At 38.1% G+C, this 18,527-nt stretch overlaps 1 protein-coding gene across 4 annotated transcripts in view; it reads right to left on the bottom strand.

Moving 5' to 3' along the window:
• Window positions 1-18,527, bottom strand: part of LOC122126817 (SEC23 interacting protein) — a 44,139-nt gene that overhangs the window by 14,003 nt on the left and 11,609 nt on the right. For 3 of the 4 annotated variants that reach the window (XR_006151017.1, XM_042701346.1, XM_042701344.1), the window contains exons 6-15: window positions 15,811-15,931; window positions 13,779-13,868; window positions 12,391-12,532; window positions 10,499-10,707; window positions 10,042-10,160; window positions 9,342-9,494; window positions 7,200-7,295; window positions 2,935-3,132; window positions 1,067-1,222; window positions 338-440 (exon numbers count right to left, since the gene is read on the bottom strand). Coding sequence is in view for 3 of the 4 variants with exons in the window: in XM_042701346.1 (XP_042557280.1) it covers window positions 338-440; window positions 1,067-1,222; window positions 2,935-3,132; window positions 7,200-7,295; window positions 9,342-9,494; window positions 10,042-10,160; window positions 10,499-10,707; window positions 12,391-12,532; window positions 13,779-13,868; window positions 15,811-15,931 (1,387 nt within the window). In the remaining variant the exon portion in view is untranslated. Of the gene's footprint in view, window positions 1-337; window positions 441-1,066; window positions 1,223-2,934; window positions 3,133-7,199; window positions 7,296-9,341; window positions 9,495-10,041; window positions 10,161-10,498; window positions 10,708-12,390; window positions 12,533-13,778; window positions 13,869-15,810; window positions 15,939-18,527 lie in introns of all 4 variants that reach the window. The other variant, XM_042701345.1, reaches the window with a different exon arrangement.

Raw genomic sequence — 18,527 nt, 5'->3', positions numbered from 1 at the left:
AGTGTTAAATGTGTGTGTGCGAGCGCGCGTGTGCATGCACACACATGCTGGTCTGAGGGCTTGAACTCAAGCCTGAGCCTTTTCTGTTTTGTTTTGTTTTGCAGAAGACTAGTGCTCTATCATTTGAGCCACCATCACCATTCAGTGGTTAACTGAAGATAATAAACTTTCCTGTCTGAAAGGTTTTGAACCACAATCCTTCCTTAGATTTCAGCCTCCTGAAAAGCTAGGATTACAGGTATAAGCCACCAGAACCCAGCTAGTGTTAAACTTTCAAAGTCACTACAATTACAATGTGATGGGAAGAAAGGAAGTTTTTACAGTATTTTTCTCTTACCTAGATGAAGTCTTTTTCTGCCTTTGTGGTGTGGAATGAGAACTGCTTTTGTGTCTAAATCTGGAACAATCATAGGCTCTAATCTATATGCCACTGGATCAAGCTGTAAAGAGGAAAACAGGAAATGTGTAAAAATTTTTCTTTTGAGCTGTATTCCTTAGCTAGGTAGGAAAACGGCCAACAGCCAAACAGAGACTCCATTTTTATACTTTGTTCAAATACTGCAACTATAAGTAGGTAAAATTGCCTTGCAAATGAGATAATATTACTTCTATTTATTTATTTGTTTATTTTTGTGGGTTGTGGGGCTTGAACTCAGGACCTGGGCAATGACTTTGAACTTTTTTTGCTCAAGGCTAGTGCTCTACCACTTTGAGCCACAGCTCAAACCACCAGTTTTCTGGTGGTTAATTGGAGATAAGAGTCTCACAGACTTTTCTGTCCAGGACTGGTTTCGAATCATGATCCTCAGATCTCAGCCACCTACTAGCTAGGATGATAAATGTGAGCCACTAGCACCCGGCCCAATATTACTTTTCTTTGAATAGACTTTCTGGCAGAAAAGTTTACTGAAAAGTATCAGACTAACTCTTCCAGGATAGAGAGCTAAAACTTGCAAAGTAAAGATCAACAATGGTTTCCAAGAAATAAAAATCTGAGAATCTGTTAAGATGAAGAGGACAGGCTCTTCACATTCTTCAAAATAGAAAGCAAATTCAAGTTACTCACTGGATGATAAATATTGAAGAATCCTTTACAAGTTGGAAGCCTGTAGTTCTCAGCTATCCTGTCCACTCCTCGGATAGTGAGAAACATAGCAATCGGAGATCCCAAGGCAAAGAAAATTTCTGGTTCAAAGTCTAGTGAGTTGTAAGAAACAGAAACCTAGGAAGAATCAAACAGCAATAAAAGATAATCATTCCACTGTCACATATACAAAATGGAACTATATTTACTTAAAAGAAACAATACAGATGATGTCTTAAAGGATAACTTTTGCTAGCTTACAATAATTTCACTTTTAAATCTTTTTTTTTTTTTTTGGTCGGTCGTGGGATTTGAACTCTGGGCTTGAATGCTGTCCCTATGCTCTTCAGCTCAAGGTGAGTGCTCTACCACTTGAGCCACAGCACCACTTCCGGTTTTCTAGTGGTTTATTGGAGATAAGAGTCTCACGGACTTTCCTGCCTGGGCTGGCTTTCAACCAGGATCCTTAGATCTCAGCCTCCTGAGTAGCTAGGATTACAGGCATGAGCCACCAGCGTACCCCGCTTCACTTTTAAATCTTATTGGCTATTACATCCTCTGGCTATATCTTTTTATTTACTCTCTAAGATAATAAATGTATATTATTTCTATTGCAGAAATCTGCAGTCATCCTGCCTGTGTTTGAATCTACTGCTCACTCACTGTGTGACCTTGGACAAATTTCTTAACCTCCCTTACCTCTGCTTCAGTTTCTACATCTATAAAACATGGTCAAATAAGAACACAAAGCCCTGAGTTCAAGCCCCAATACCAGCATAATAAAAACAGCATGGTTATAATATCAAAGTCAGTGTAAGGAAAAAGTCACTAACTGAGGCCACATATAATTTGATGGCTGACCCTAAACATTCTATGGCATTACTTCCAACTGAATCTCTAGTTAAGACAAATTTCCTTCTGTGAGAAAAATGATTTGTCCCGAAAGAGCCCATTTTAGATATTTGCATTTAATTACTGAACAAAAGGGATCAACACCTACATAACACCACTCATAGTTTCTAAGTCTCTTTCAGGGTTCTCACAGCAACACAGGAAAGCATGTGTCATTTTAGTGTCTAAGAAAGAAAACCAATAAATGGTATGGTATAATCTAAGGGCATTACAAAGGTCCACTGAGAGAGGAAGGTAAGGCAAAACTCACCAAGCCTACTTCGGAGATAAAGACAGTAAAGACGATGACACAATCAAGTCAGTGGCAGAATGAGGACTCTGACCTACAACATCCACTTCCAAACCCAGTGCTCCTAACTTACCCCATCAGGCTGCCTTCTTAACAGGCTGTACTTCACACTGCTAGGCCTGACTTATCTTTGCAAAATAAAAAAATGGGTATTTTCAGGGCATGGTTCAAGTGACAGAGTACCAGACATGAGCAAATGAGCCCAACTGGACCTTGAGGACCTGAGTCTTACCCCTGGAACCAGCAGAGACAGAGGAGAGACAGAGAAGGGGGAAGGGAAGAGAGAGAGATTTAAATACAATCTTTAAAAGCACAAGCAAGTTTGTTTGGCTCGGATGTCAAGTTCCACGTTGTGCTTTCCAAACTGCCTCATGATACATCAGATGTTCTATTACTGTCTTAACTTTTTCCTACCAGTCATAATTTAATAGCATTAGTCTTATAATCAGTAACAACAGAAGGGGCCATAGTTAAGACAATTATGTTCAGAATATACATAAGTCTCTTATTTTGAACATTATAAAAGCAGCATAGAGAAAAACCAACTTTCTCCATATAACCCAATACACATTATATAAGAATACAAAACCACCATGTACTAAATGCTTCTGACATCAAATATGTAGCCCTAGTTTATGCATAAACTTACCTGTCCTGTGCCAACTTCAAAAGACTCATAATCAACACGCACAGAAGACACATAAGCACCGACTGGAAGTTTCTTCTTTGACTCGTTCGACTCTGAAGGCAGAGAAGCCATTTCTTTAGCTTTCTGAGCACTTTCATCTTGTCCTTTTGTCAAAGTGGCCATCACTGCCTTCTTCTCCAATGCTGCTTTTTTCTGTTCCTAAGAAACACCAAAATCTCCTAAGATTATTTTTAGGAAAATTAAGTTCTTGGTGATCACTAAAACACATACTACCTCGCTATTAAGGAACAACTAGTGGTGTAGAAATAACGACAACACTGGATTACTTGGAAATTGTCCTTTTCAGAGATTCACAGTGAGTATTTAAGAAGAAATGTCATGTTATCCATTATTTACTTAAACTTAAGGTAAAAAAGACTATCAAAAGAAAAAATATAGCAAAATATAAGTATTGGCGATCTTAGGTGAATCTCAAAAGTATTTTAAGAAAGCAGATACAAAACAGTACATACTGTTGAGTCTACTTCTATGAATTTCTAGGACAGGCAAACCATTCCATAATGATAGAAATCAGAACAGGATTCATAGAGAGGGAGGAAATAGCTGGTAAGAAGCATGAGGAGCTACCTGTGGGACAAAAACGTTGTTTTTTGATTTAGATGGTTACATACAACTGTCAAAACTTATTGCCCAGAACACTTAAGATCTCTGCATTTCCATTTCCATAAGCAAATAAGAACTATGGGCAAGCACATAAGAGGAGTCACGGAGCCGTTGCTGGTGGTTTATGGCCACACCCCGAACTCCACAGTGTCAGGGGAACGGGAACACTTGCCATAGCTGACTGTCTTCTCTGCAGGTCTCAGGAGCCTTTGTTTCCTAAGCTGTAAAGGGGATGTGCTCATTTTCATTTCAATAGCTATAGACAACAGCTAAATAAAACAGTTTTGGCTAACTCGGGCCCCATTTTTCAGCAACAGTAAATCAGCAGGACACACCATCTAGCAGCACCATGTCATCTATGGACCACACAGGGCAATGGATGTGATTTGGCTATGAAGGTTTCATGGTCTTCCAAAGCCAAATACTTTTGGATTAAAAATATATGTCATCATGCCAAAAATTTAATCATCAAAACATTTTTTAAAAATCAAAATATTCTCATAATGCAATAATTTATATATCCAAGCAATTACAGTCTATAAAATAAGCTCCTTCTATAAATTTTTCAAGAACTACAGAATCCTTCTCTACTTTCTACCTCTGTTACAGAATAAGGCTCAGTGCCAGTGGCTCATGCCTGTAATCCTAGCTACTCAAGAGGCTGAGATCTGAGGATTGAGGGTCAAAGCTAGACTGAACAGTAAAGTCCTTGAGACTCTTATCTCTAAGTAACTACCAAGAAGTTAAAAGTGAAGCTGTGGCTCAAGTAGTAAACTACTAGCTTTGAGCAAAAATAGCTCAGGGACAGTGCCCAGGCCCTGAATTCAAGCCCCAGGATTGGCACATGATTCAGGGCCTAAAGACACAGCTGCTTGCTCCTTATTTCTGTCTTGCTTTACAAGCCTGTACCTTCCTAGTGTGTGTGTGGAACACCACGCCTGCCTACGGGAACACCACCAGTACTCATAACCCAGTTATCACCATGCTCATCAGAGGGCTGGAGAACTTGAGTGTGATGAAGAATTGTTTGTGAATTGCCAATGAACAATGATTCAATTTTAAACAGGAAAAATTACATGAAAAACACCTGTAACCTGCAATGCTAATAACCTTTCTCTACATTTATCAAATATAGTTGGCTCTACAATGTCTTGTACTTGTTCTTTTCCTTTCCATCTTTGAGTGTACAACCTGTCATCTCGCTCTGTCTTGGTATAATACCACAGGGCTGGCATGAGCTGCCAGCTCCGTCCTCTTCCAGCTCCACCACACACTGCCACTGTGTGAACTCTGTGTGAACACAGGCTTTCCAGCAGCTCCTGACAGACACTGATGAGAGAGAGGGACAGGGGCCTCACGACTGCTTAAGTGAAAATATGCCTCAAGTCACAGAAAAAAGGCCCAGCTGATTAAATGTGTTTTGTCTCAATTTTTAAATCTACAAAGCCATTTTTTTTTGTTTTGGCCAATGTACTCTGTATCAGCTAGGAGGTTCTAGCCAACAGAATAAGACAGCAAATAATTTTTAAAAGTAGAAAAGAATTAATATATTCAAAAGTTCATGCATTATGGATGTGTGTGTGTGCACACGTACATGGCATGCATATGGGTGAAATTTCAGAATGTGATTTGACATATATTTTAAATTTTAGATTTCTAAACAAATTAGAACTAAAATTTAGACTAAATAGAAAATTTCCTGCCACACAACCATGTTGACAGAATAAGCAGATTAGCATTTTATGATATTTGCTAAAAAGCACAACTTTCACAGCTATAAGAATACACCTGAAAACTATTCCTGTAAAAGGGGCAATCCAACCTGCCTTCACAATCCTCATCCCTTCCCCATTACCAGTGCACCTGATGCTCCAAGTACAGGAAACACATGCCTGCTCCTAGCCAGCCACTGCCCTTGATAAAGCTACAAGCTCAAGTGTAACACTTTGGGAAGTGTTCTCTCACCAACCTCAGTCCCCTATCAACAAGCCAGAACACCCCACTCCCTCATCTGGCTCTGATAGCACTAAATGCCTCCTGTTGTAGGTCTCGTGCCTGTCATGTGGGATCAACACACTCTCCTGAACTGGGCTGCATACTCACGGTCCTTCTCTAAATCCCAAGAACTAAGCCTAAGACCTGACCTAGAAAGAGATGTTCCATTAAATGCTGACTGACTCAATTCCTTAGGCCAATCATGAAAAATCAGGTGACAGTCGCATCCATATAAAAAGTGGCATGTTAATGTCCAAAAAAACATAGAACAAATAAGAGAACCAAAGAAGTTCAAAAGACAAAAAGATCAGAATTGGATACATAGCCTAGTGGGGAAGCATTTGCCCAGTATGCACAAGACTGAGTTAAAGGTGGGAGGGAAGGGATGGTGGGGGAAAAACAAAGGAGGAGGCAACAATGCTGGATAAGAAATGCACTCAGTACCTTGCTCATGTAAATGTAACTCCTCTGTACAGTATTTTCACAATAAAAATTTAAAACAAATACACTGGACTTTGGTAGTATGCTCCTGTAATCTCAGTTATTCAAAAGACATACATAAGAGGATGGTCTTAGCCAAGGTCCTATCTGAAAAATACTCTAAAGCAAAAAGGGCTGGGGACATAGTCTTCAGTGGCAAATTTCATGCCTACAGTACCAGATCCTGAGTTCAAACATAGTACCACAAAAAAACAAATACATAAAAATTTAAAGAAGTTGATAACAGTAAAAATAAGATGCCCTCAGTATCAAAAAATAAGACATCTTTGCTATTTAACTTTTCTAATTAATCAGAAAATCTCTACAGAATCTGGTATTAAGTTCAAATTAAATAAAGTAAGTTTTTCCCAGATTATTTTTGTAGCTTGTCACTACTGCTTTGTTCTGCTAGTTGGCTATCATTTAAGAAGCGTGCAGGGCACAATTCCTTATCTCTATATGGCGAGGAGTGCTGCGTACGAGGTTTCACCAGCTATCTCCTGCTCATGCCACCTATGTATGAGGAAGAAACTATCGTTCACATTTTAGAAATGAAGGAAACCAAGCATCACAGAAATTAAGCCAATTATGCATGAATGTGTACTTGTGCCAAGAGTGAGGACACTGGACTCATCTATCTGCCTATAACCACAAACAACCATTTAAAAAAGTTGAAAACCCTAAGCTGGGCATGGTGGCTCATGCCTGTAATCCTAGCCACTCCGGAGGTTGAGATCTGAGCCAGTCTGGGCAGGAAAGGCCATGAGACTCTTATCTCCAATAAACCACTCAAAAAACGTAAGTGGCACTGTGACTGAAGTGGTAGAGTACTTGCCTTGAGCTGAAGAGCTGAGAGACAGCACCCAGGCCCAGAGTTCAAGCCCCACAACCAACAAAAAATAAAAAATTAAATAAAAAAAAAAAAGTTGAAAGTCCTTTGTTCTGGAAACTCCCTCTATTTTGGGAGTTATTTAGCTTGACATGGATTTAAACCCAGTTCTGTGAACTCTATTAGCTCTGTTACTGTGTACTAGCTTATCCAACCATAGGAAACTATAAATTTCTAAAATAAAAACCAACAGGTCAAAAGATGAGTATTATCTTGAGGGCAGAAAGATAGACTTTACCAGTTTGGCTGCTTTACGTTTTACAAAGTTAGCTATCTTCTTCCTGGGTCCAAGAGGTATCCCCATTTCCTTCAGGTCATCAACTGTACACATGAGCTTTAAAAAGAAACACACCCATGAATCAATCTGGAAATCAATAAAATTGCAATACAATACAAAATTATTTTTTAAAAAACAGCTCAGTAGGGGAGAGACTGATCAAGATACATCGTATATGCATAAAATGACATGTTGAACTGAAAAAAATAATAGCAATAAGAATCAGTCACTTCTTTAAAGTTAGGTTTGAGGTTTGTTTTTAACAATAAATTTAAACCTTAAAATACAAGGCCTCTCCAACCTAAACATTCTATTATTTTTTTAATTAAAAAATAATAGAATCACCCAATCACCCAATTCTGTGAAACAACTGTTGGCCATTTGTACTCTCTGCCAGAGGTATCTCATACACATGTGTATAGGTATGTGTGTTTTATCTCCTCTGTACACACAGAACTCAACTCCTCTCTTTCACCAGAATCTCCATTGTTGCCTCATCTGTTCACAGGCACAGGTCCTCTGCTATGTAACTACACAGAAGTGATTTAACCAGGCCCACCAATGAATGCTTGATGGGGTTTCTAATGTATTCATGTATTATGAAAGTGCTCAGCAAGTGTACTGTACATATTCTTGGGACTCCTTCTCTATACAAAGTATTTCTAGAAGTAAAATTGCTGAAAGAAGATGTAACTTTTACATGTTAAAAGATATCAACAGCCCAGTGCTGGTGGCTCAGGCCTATAATCCTAGCTACTCAAGAGGCTGAGACTAAGGACTGCAGTTCAAAGCCAGCCTGAGCAGGAAAGTGACATGGGAATCATCTCCAATTAAACATCCAAGAGATGGAAGTGGAAATGTAGCTCAAGTACTAGCCTTAAGGAAAAAAGCTCAGGGGCAGCACCCAGGCCCTGAGTTCAAACCTTAGGACACACACACACACAAAAACACACGCATGCACGCGCACAGATACAAAGGTATCACAAAATTCCATAGAAATGGTACCAATTTACATTACATGTGCTAGCACCTATTTTGACCTACTCAGTAAAGACAGGTCAAAGATAGGTCAAAAACAAAAACCTCACTGTACTTTCAATTTGCATTTCTCTTATGACTTTATGTATGGTAAATGCCACTTAACCTTCCTCTCTATAAATAATCTTTATATGTTATTTGCCTGTTTGCCTAGTGCTTTTCCACCAGCTTCCTAGACACTGAGTATTAAGGAAATCAGCCCTCCTTGTGGTATACACGTCTTCCAAATCTATCAATGGTCTGTAGATGTTGCTTATAACGTTTACTGATAAGCAATTCTATTTCTTTCATGGCTTCTGGGTTTGTATCATACTTCAAAAAGCCTTTACACATTGTTTTGAACTGAGGGCTTTAAGCTTCTGGGCATTATTCTGCCATTAAGTCATGACCCCAGTGCTTTACACTTTAGTTATTTTTCAGACAGGGTCCTCCAGTTTTGTCCATGACCAGTTTCAGACCTCAGTCCTTCTACCTGTCTCAAGTAGCTGATGTTACAGGTGTGAACCACCACATTCAGTTTGTTGAGATGAGGGTTACACTAAATCTTTAGCCAGATTTAGCATCACACCATCATTCCCTTATCTCTACCTTCCAAGCAGATGGGATTTCAGACAAGATAAACTGTGAACAACCCTGGGTTTGTTTTTTTTTCTTTAATTCTATTTGCTTGTTTTTTTAAGCATTTAAGTGTTTGCTTTTTATAGGGAATAAATTTTGCCATTAAGAATGTTTAAGTCTTTTTTTTTTTTGGAGGGGAGGGTAGGTGGGTAAGGGGCTATACCAATTCTGGGACTTGAATTTAAGAGACGGGGCACTGTCCCTGAGCTTTTTTGCTCAAGGTTAGTATTCTATCACATGAGCCTCTTTAGTGGTTAACTGGAGATAAGCTTTGCAAACTTTTCTGCCTAGGCTAGCTTTGAACCACAATCCTCAGATCTTAGCTTCCTGAGTTGCTAGAATTACAGGTATGAGCCAATCATGCCAGCTTTTAAATTACTCGAATTTTTTTTAATCTTATACACAGGATAATTTTAAACAAAAATGAAATCAAGTTATCATCAGTACCAGAGATTCCATATCAATCTTTTCTTTTTCAAAAGTGCTAACATATTCAAAGAGGCTAAGTGCTTCTAGAGTTTCTTGCAAAGTTAGAACTTTTTCATTTTCAACATCAAGGTCACACGATTCATCCAAAGGCAGCTTTGACTCTTCAGGCATCTTAACAAAACAAAAAGATAAGGGAGAAAGATCATTACAAAGCTAAGAAAAAAAATCCACAAAGTTTCTCTGATCTACAGAAAAAACTTAAATAATTTGTCCTGAAGACAAATCATAATTGACATCCAACATGTGAATATTTTGAAAGATATAAATCTAGTAAGTCACATGCTCCAATTTCCAACAATAACTTACATTTTAAGAATCATAACTTTCACATTTACATGTATAAAGGAGAAGAAGAATATATATAATTAAATACATATATATATATATATATATATTTCCATTAAACTTCTTTTTTGTTTTGCTTTCTCTTGGAGATGGTATCTCCTTATGCTGCCCAGGCTGATCCTTGAACTTGCAATTCTCCCACTTTAGTCTTCCAAATAGCAGGGATTACAGATGTGTACCACCAAACCCATCTTTTCAATGTACTAGTCTCCACATATAATGATATATAAAAACAGAATTCAGAAACTAAGACAGATTTTGGAAAATGGTTTGGCTCTATCTCTAACACTGACAGGGTCATGTGCAGACACACCTGCTTTTCTTGAAAATTCAGCTGCTTCACAACTCCATTAGCAATAGCTGCAGGCCCCGGAGATTTTGAGATATTCAAATCTTTTTGATTAGATAGGATATCAAACAATATTAAAGAACCTAAGAAAAAGAAGTATTTTGTTTTATAATGTAAGTAATAGGTGTTTTTATAATACTAATAAGTTTTCCTACTATTTTTTCAAAGTCCCTAGGCAGAAACCATAAAAAAATTAAGGACTGATGCTCAATACTATTTTATCAAACAAGAAATTAAAATATCCAATAGAACAGAACCCATGCAATTGTAGGTATGAAGGCAGAATCTAAACTCAAAGCATTCATTTCTACCCTCTATAAAAACTTCAGATGTATAATTCTAAGTTTCATACTAACAATGCCAGGCACACTAAAAACAGTGATAATTTCACAGGTTGACAATGCACAGAAGTAAGTTTTACCTAAACTGTGACCTGCAACAGAGACCTTTCCTTTGAAGTCTGGGTTCCGACTCATGAAGAGGGCATGGAGACGATTTATCTCCATTCCCACTTTTTCCACAATTGTCTGGCAGTAGGTGGGGCTGTTATAAAATAAAATATCTAGCAAGGTTTCATTGGTAAAGTGACGAAACCGGCCAATACTTGGCAAAGTAATTTTCTTAATATTCCTGTTTAAAAAGAAAAAAAATGTTATTAGTATCTACCTTTAACCTATGGCTATTTAAAGTTTAAATTTTTGTTTCTGAAAACAGTAAAATGTATAGGATAATCAGTCTAGATCTTTTTCATTTTTTTTTATTTTCTTTTCTTTTTTTTCTTTTTTTTTTTCTTTTTTCTTTTTCATTTTTATAAAACAGTTTTAGGGTTTGAACTCAGAGCCCCCTGCTTGCTAGGCAAGTCTCTACTACTGAGATACAGCCTTCAGCCCAAGATTAAGCACTCTAAATTAATCAATTCTGAAAACTTTTCTATCCAAGCTGGCTTTCAACTATGATCCTCCAGGTCTCACCCTATTTAGTAGTTAAGATTACAGTTGTAAGCTACTAACACCCAGCTTTATATTTCATTTTTAAAGAAGAAAAACTATACTTCCATTTTTCTTCCAATTGGAAATCTAAATACCTGACAAAAATTATGGTCAAAAGGAACAAAAGAGATGGTCACATGGAATAAGAAACAATTTAATGGATTGAAATCCTTTGCTGATTTGAGAATGACCTGAGTGCAGTTTGTAAACACTCATTGAAAAAGGAAACGCTTTTAAAAGAGGGATATATTTTGGAGAGAATGCTGTTTGTAGGATTAGTTATATTAAGCCTAAGACAGTATGATGCTACTAAAATTGACATAAATACTAGTCTTGTGTGCAGCATAAATATTTTCTATATTTTTGGATCTGAAATGTGATTATTCAAAATTGAGTGGGGTATTATTGATCACAGTTCCTGATGAGCACTGAAAGCACTGAGAAAAAGTTTTAAATGGCCTGCAATGCCACTGAGTTTCATGTAACAAAGAATTGTACTTCAAAGAGCATTCTCTAGTCAAAACAATAAATCTAAATCAGCAGATCTCAACTAGGAGTGGTGCTAACTCCCAGAGGACATCTGGCAATTTCTGAGACATTTTCAGTTGTCACATGGTGAAGGAGGAGCATGCTACTGCTACTCAGGCAGGAATGCTACTAAGCAACCTAAATGTCTTAATCACAAGAGATCAGAATAATATTTTAGAACCAGGTTAAAAGTTTAGTTCAGTGATAGTATATGCACATGTGAAGACCTGGGGTTAATTCCTAGCACACACAAGAAAGTAAAGCACACCAGTTAAAATTTTTTATTTTTTATTTTACAGTATTGGAATTTTGAACCCAGGACCTCATGTTTACTAGCTAAAAGGAGCTCTACAAGTGAGCTCTCTGGCAGCCTCTCTTGATTTATGCCTTGGCTGGACTGGATGAAAGGCATGTGCCACAGCACCCAGCCACTGGGCTTCCTTGTAGCTTGGGAAGACAGGCACATGCCATCATATCTGGCCATTGACTGAGATAGGGTCTGGTGAGCTTTCATACCCAGGCTGACCTTGAACTATGATCTCCTTATCTCCGCCTCCCAAAAAGCTATGCTAATGACTTGAGCCACTAAGCCTGGTTTAAACATTTCAAATAAGAGAAAAACGGATACACAATGTAAGAGAAAAGTAGCACATAAATCATACAGCTACTATTTAATCATATATCAGAGCCAGTATATAATTAAAACAAATATTTCTCAAAATCCTAATAAACTTACTTCATATTATGGTTTGAATTTTGCCTCTAACTGAAAAACAAATTGTGAAAGTCTACAAACCTGTCAACGCCTGTGGCATCCCCACCCAAGGCGCCGTGCCAGGGAACTGGAAGGAACTCCACTCTGCTGATCTTCCCATCATCTAAAGATCTCTTGAAATGTGTCTGCAGCAATTTCAGAGAAACTACCCTAAAATCATCCACTTAAAAAAAAATATCAAGGAAGATAAATTATTAAAGTGTCCTAGCTTGAGAACCAATTGGAGATAATCTCAAATATGCCAGCATTTTTGTTATAAAATAAAGATACGTTTTTAAATGACAGACTTTGTAAAAACATAAATTATGACTTTTAGAAAACTCTTTTTAACTTTTCATCATTGTAGAAGAATAAATGCCTAGGGAAAAAAATTAGTTTTGCCAGTCACCAATAGCTCCTACCTATAACCCTAACTACTCAGAAGATCTGAGGATTGCAGTTCAAAGTCAGCCATGTGCCCTAAAGTCTGTGAGACTCATCTCCAGCTAACTACCAAAAAGTCAGAAGCAGAGCTATGGCTCAAATGGCGGAGTACCAGCCTTGAGCAAAAAAGCTTAGAGATAGCACCGAGGCCCTGAGTTTCAAGCCCCAGCACTGGCACACATATACAAAAAAAAAAAAAAATGTTTACCATTACTGGAAGGCATCGTGACAGAGAACTATAAGACAACAATCAAGCTTCCTACTGGAGGATTCCAGTGCCAGTACTGACTATGATACCAGCCTCAGATCATCTCCTAACAGTGATAATACCTGTTCCCCAAAGGTGTGTTTGTGAGGGTAAATGATATAATCACAAAGTACTTAGCAAGTACCATGTATTCAATAAATATGAACTATAATTACAGAGGCATAAAATAAAACTGCAAAGATTTAAATCAACTAGGCATCTTTTATGGGTCCCCCTATAAATGTATTCATCGATAGTTCTTTCCACATTGCTGGAAGTGTCAGGCAGAGGCTATCAGCAAGGCCAACTTTTTTTCCAAACCTCCTTCTAATTCTTTAGATATAACAGTGTAAGAGCAAATCAAATACAAATTAATATTTCCCACTGATCAGAAGAAATAATATAGAACTGGGAACTATCCTAAAACTGAATACTTAAAAGTTCTTCTAGAGCTGGGAGCTGGGAGCTGACACCTGTAATCCTAGCTATTCAGGAGAATGAGATCTGAAGGTTTGGTTCAAAGCCAGCCCAGGCAGCAAAATCTAGAGACTCTTATCTCCAATTAACCGCCAGAAAACCAGAAGTGGAGCTGTGGCTAGCCTTGAGCAAAAAAGCTCAGGAACAGCACCTAGGCCCTGAGTTCAACCTCACTACCTTAAAAAAAGAAGAAGAAAAGAAAAAAAGTTCTTCTATTAGTTCTTAAATCATTCTAGGAGTAAAAACATGACAAAATACTTACCACACTCAATAATGCTTCTAAAGCGCAAATCACACACAGGTCCAATGCCATGCACCATAAACACCAAATGGTCAACCTGAGGCATTTCCCCTATTTGAAAAATTTGAAAAACTGAGAATTTGTTTAATTAAATAGCAAAATCTATCAAATATCCCTTTATTATTACAAACTGACTAAAGAAATGGATGACCCTTCCAAGCAAGTAAGCCTCTTTATCTTCTGCCAAATTATTTCGTCCACCTTGGCACATGACAGGAAGATGAGATGAGTGGAGAAACAAGCTCTCTGCACACAAAACCTATTAGCACGTGGTTTGTACTTCTGTGCCTACAGATCTCTATCCCCTTGAGATCTTTTCAGAACTCCTTAGCACAGTGATTGGGGGCTAAGCATGGACAAGGGCGTTGGGTTCAATACTCAACACCAAACACCCAAGAGTAGAAAAGGGGTGACACCGTCCAAAAAGGAATGTACTCTTCATCTGTCTTATGTAATTGTAATCCCTTTGAACATCACCTTTATAATAAAAAAAATTAAATTTTAAAGAGGAGAAAACAAATCCTAAGCTCCACATGGAAAAAGCAATCTTTCAACATAAAACTTTACAAATATTTTCCCAAAACCCTTCCTCTTGATTCACAAATATTAAGAACATCTCCAAGTTAAATCTATTATTTCTAAGGTTTCATAATATCTACTTACTTTGTAAGGTTTTTCATTCTTAAATTATCTTTAGCTATACAAAAGAATTGATATTTAACAAAGTAGTTTATGAATATAATGCATCTTGATCAATATCACCCCTTTTAACGCTCTCACTCATCCCTTTCCTACCTACCCCTTACTTCATCATTTTTAGCAGATAATGAAACAAACATGTACCTATAAACGGCAAAATAGAGCCCATCCTCATATGGTATAATAAGGAAAAACAAAGCACATGCACTAGAGCACAGTTTGGTTATATCCTGCCTGCTGCCTGTTTTTAGAAATGAAAGTTTCCCTAGAAGATGGCTATGCACATTTGTCTCCATATAGTCTATAACTACTTTCACACTACAGTAGCAAAACTAGTAGTATCAGCAGAGTCCGCGTGGCCTACAAAGCCTTAAACACTCACTGTCTGGCTATTTTATATTAAGTTTGCCACCCCACTCAACAAGTAAAGCACAAAAACACAACCCCAAAAGCTTAGTACCACCCCATGATGTACTTCATCATAATAATACATAGTTGGCTATCTACATTATGTGGTTTGCGTACCTTAATCAGAATTCCAAATAAAAAAATAGAAGAACATAAGGAGGGGGCAAAGAAACTGAAGGACAAAAAGTGAACAGACGCAGCAGTGGTACTCACTAGACACTAAGTTGAAAAGGAACTAAAGGAACTATATAACTTGTGGGTAGAGACAGAAAGAAAAGACAGAGAGAACAAGGGAAGGGGTGACACTGGCTAAAAGGAAATGTACTCATTACCTGACTTACTTAGTATAATCCCCTGTATATCACCTTTATAACAATAATAAACGACAACAGTAACAGGATGCTGGGCACCAGTAGCTCACGCCTATAATCCTAACTACTCAGGAGGCTGAGATCTGTGGATCATGGTTCAAAGCCAGCCTGGGCAGAAAAAAATCCATGAGACTATTATCTCCTATTACCAGCAAAATGCCAGAAGGGTAAAGCTTCTGTGGTGAAGTGCTAAGCAAAAAAGACAAGTAAGAGCACGAGATCTTGAATTCAAGCCCCAGTACCAACACACACACAGATACACAGACACAGACACATGCACACACGAAGTTATACATACACATATACATATTATTGAGAAGAAAGTAATAAAAATCAAAAGAACAAACATGCCCAAACACTGAAGGAAAATAAGATACAGCTGTGCCAAAATGGCTGACTTCCAAGTGTTATAGTAGGATGTCCAAAAAATGTTTCTTTTTTCATCATTCTAAAGAATAATGCTAAAATAAAGAAGACTTTGAAAAAGACTTGACACCTAAACAAACTATGCATACCATCAGGAATCTCATCCAGACTGTCATCAATCCCTCGCTTTACAACCCTGGGCCTGGTCTGTCCATCCTGGGTAGTTCCCCACTCATCAGGCACTGAGGAAGGCTGGAACTGCACAATAACCTTTGGGACATAAAAGAATTATTACAAAGCTCATTTCCAAACTCTTTCCCATGATAGGTAAGTAAGGTATTTTTAACAGAGTAAACTATGATTAAGTATGAAAAGCTGATAAATCAAGTAGCAGTACTATGCTCCCAAACAAATTTTGTTAAGACTCCTGCTAATGTTAACCACCAAAATCAAATAAATCCAATGCTCATGACAGAAAATCATACAACTAAATAAAAAACCCTGGCTTCCGTTCTCAGCACTACACATATATAAAATAATAAAAGTACACCTTGAAGATTTTTTTGTCAGTTGTGGGGCTTGAACTCAGGGCCTAGGCACTGTCACTGAGCATTTTACTCAAAGCTAGTGCTCTATCACTTTGTGCCACAGCCCCACTCCTCATTTTCTTTCTTTTTTTTTTTTTTGTGGGTCGTGGGACTTGAACTCTGGGCTTGGGCACTGTCCCTCAGCTCTTCTAAGTCGAGCGCTCTACCACTGGAGCCACAGCACCACTTCCAGTTTTCTGGTGGTTTTGAACCTTGATCCTCATATCTCAGCCTCCTGAATAGATAGGATTAAAGACAGGAGCTACTGGTGCCCAATTTACCTTGAAGATGTTTTAATTCTAATGGCCAACTTATCTGTAGTTAAGAAATCTATCTTATAAAAACACATTAGGCAAAATTCTTTAACCGGCAAAGCTCCCAAGTAACTGACAAATTTAACTGCAGTGACAAAAACTGAATGACAAAAAAAAAAAAAAGCTCCAAGAAGAAATCTATTCATTAAATCAACTTAATTAAATTCAGCTCTGTGCCATACAGAGATTTTTTTTTTCTCTAAAAACAAAACAAACCAATGTGGTAGGGCATGGTGGTACATGCCGGTGATCCCAGCTACTGAGGAGGTTGATCATATTCCTGAGGCCAGCCCAGGTAACCTTAGCATAAGATCTTGTCTGAAAAACACCCTAAGAGTAAAAGGACTGGAGTAAAGATGAAGTTGTACTTGCCTAGCAAGTACAAGAACTTGCCTAGCAAGTACAAGTGCACCAGCTTTGAGTGAAAAAGCTAAAGGACAGCTCCTAGGTCCTGAATTCAAGTCTCAGTTCTCTTTCTCCCCCTCCCTCAGCTCCCAGGTCCTGAATTCAAGTCCAAGTTCTCTCTCTTTCTCTCTCTTTCTTCCCCCCCCAACCCCTACCACACACACACACACACACACACACACACACACACACACACACACACACACACGGGCAGGACCTAAACCCAAGAGAAATTAAGTATAGCAAATCAAAGAATGAAGTGTGTGTGTGTGTGTGTGTGTGTGTGTGTGTGTGTGTGTGTGTCTGTGTGTCTGTGTGTGTGTGTCTGTGTGTCTGTGTGTCTGTGTCTCAGGGCCTGGGCAGTGTATTGGGCATTTTTACTCAAGGCTAGTGTTTTACCACTTGAGCCACAGATTTATTTCCAACTTTTTGCTGGTTAACTGAAGATAAGAGTTTCCTGGATGGAAGTGGCTTTGTGGCTCAAAATGGTAGAGTACTAGCATTGAGCAAAAAAGCTCAGGGACAGCACCCAGGCCTTGAGTTCAAGTCCTATGACCAACAACCAAAGGTTTCCTGGACTTTCCTGCCCGGGCTGACTTCAAACAACAATCTTCAGACTTCAGCCTCCCGAGTAGGTAGGGTTACAGGCATGAACCACTAGGATCAGCTAAAGAATGAGCTTACTTAAAAAATGTTTTAAAGCCAAGCATTGGTGGCTCACACCTGTAACCCTAGCTACTTAAGAGGGTTGAGATCTGAGGATCAAGGTTCAAAGCCAGCCCAGGCAGGAAAGTCCATGAAACTCTTACTCCAATTAATGACCAAAACTGGAAATGGCGCTGTGGTTCAAGTGGTAGAATGCTAGCCTTGAGCTAAAGAGCTTAGGGACATTACCTAGGCCCAGAATTCAAACCCCACAACCAACAACAACAACCAAAAAAAAAGTTTGTGGAGACAATATAGAAGGAAAGAGAAAAAATACATTTTTATTGAAAGGTTAAAACAAACTATCATCAAAGACAGGTAAGAAATTATAGCCTACAGGAAAAATGTGCCCTACCATCTGTTATTCTAAATAAAGTTTTATTTAAAACTCCACACCAAAGGTTCACTTAATGATTGCTTCTTCTGGCTGCTTCCAAAACAATGCCACAGTTGGTAAGGGCAAAGACCAGATGGCTTACAAAGTCTTATTCTCTGGACCTTTATAGAAAAAGTTGGCACATCTCTAATCAAGTGAAAAAAATTATTAAGCTACTCCTATGGTGCATACTAAGCTTCTGTTAATATGTTGCCAAAACCGAAATATGTGAAAAATTTTAATTGTATTTTTGCTTCCATAATCAATAAAATGCTGTAAATTATTATTTCTTAGTGCCCTTATTACATACTCTCAACACAGAAGTTACTAAAAATGAGCATTACCATCCACATACAGCACAGTATTTATTCAAATGATCCTAACATTTTAGTATTTTCAAAAAAGCACCACATTGCTACTCAGGAGGCTGACATCTGAAGATGGCAGTTCAAGCCAGCTTGGGTAGGAAAGTCCATGAG

This window comes from Dipodomys spectabilis, unplaced genomic scaffold (genome assembly GCF_019054845.1).
Source record: "Dipodomys spectabilis isolate Male_0828 unplaced genomic scaffold, ASM1905484v1 ptg000289l, whole genome shotgun sequence".
NCBI lineage: Eukaryota > Metazoa > Chordata > Mammalia > Rodentia > Heteromyidae > Dipodomys > Dipodomys spectabilis.
The sequence above is the reverse complement of the archived record's forward strand: the minus strand, read 5'-3'. Positions and strand labels throughout refer to the sequence as shown.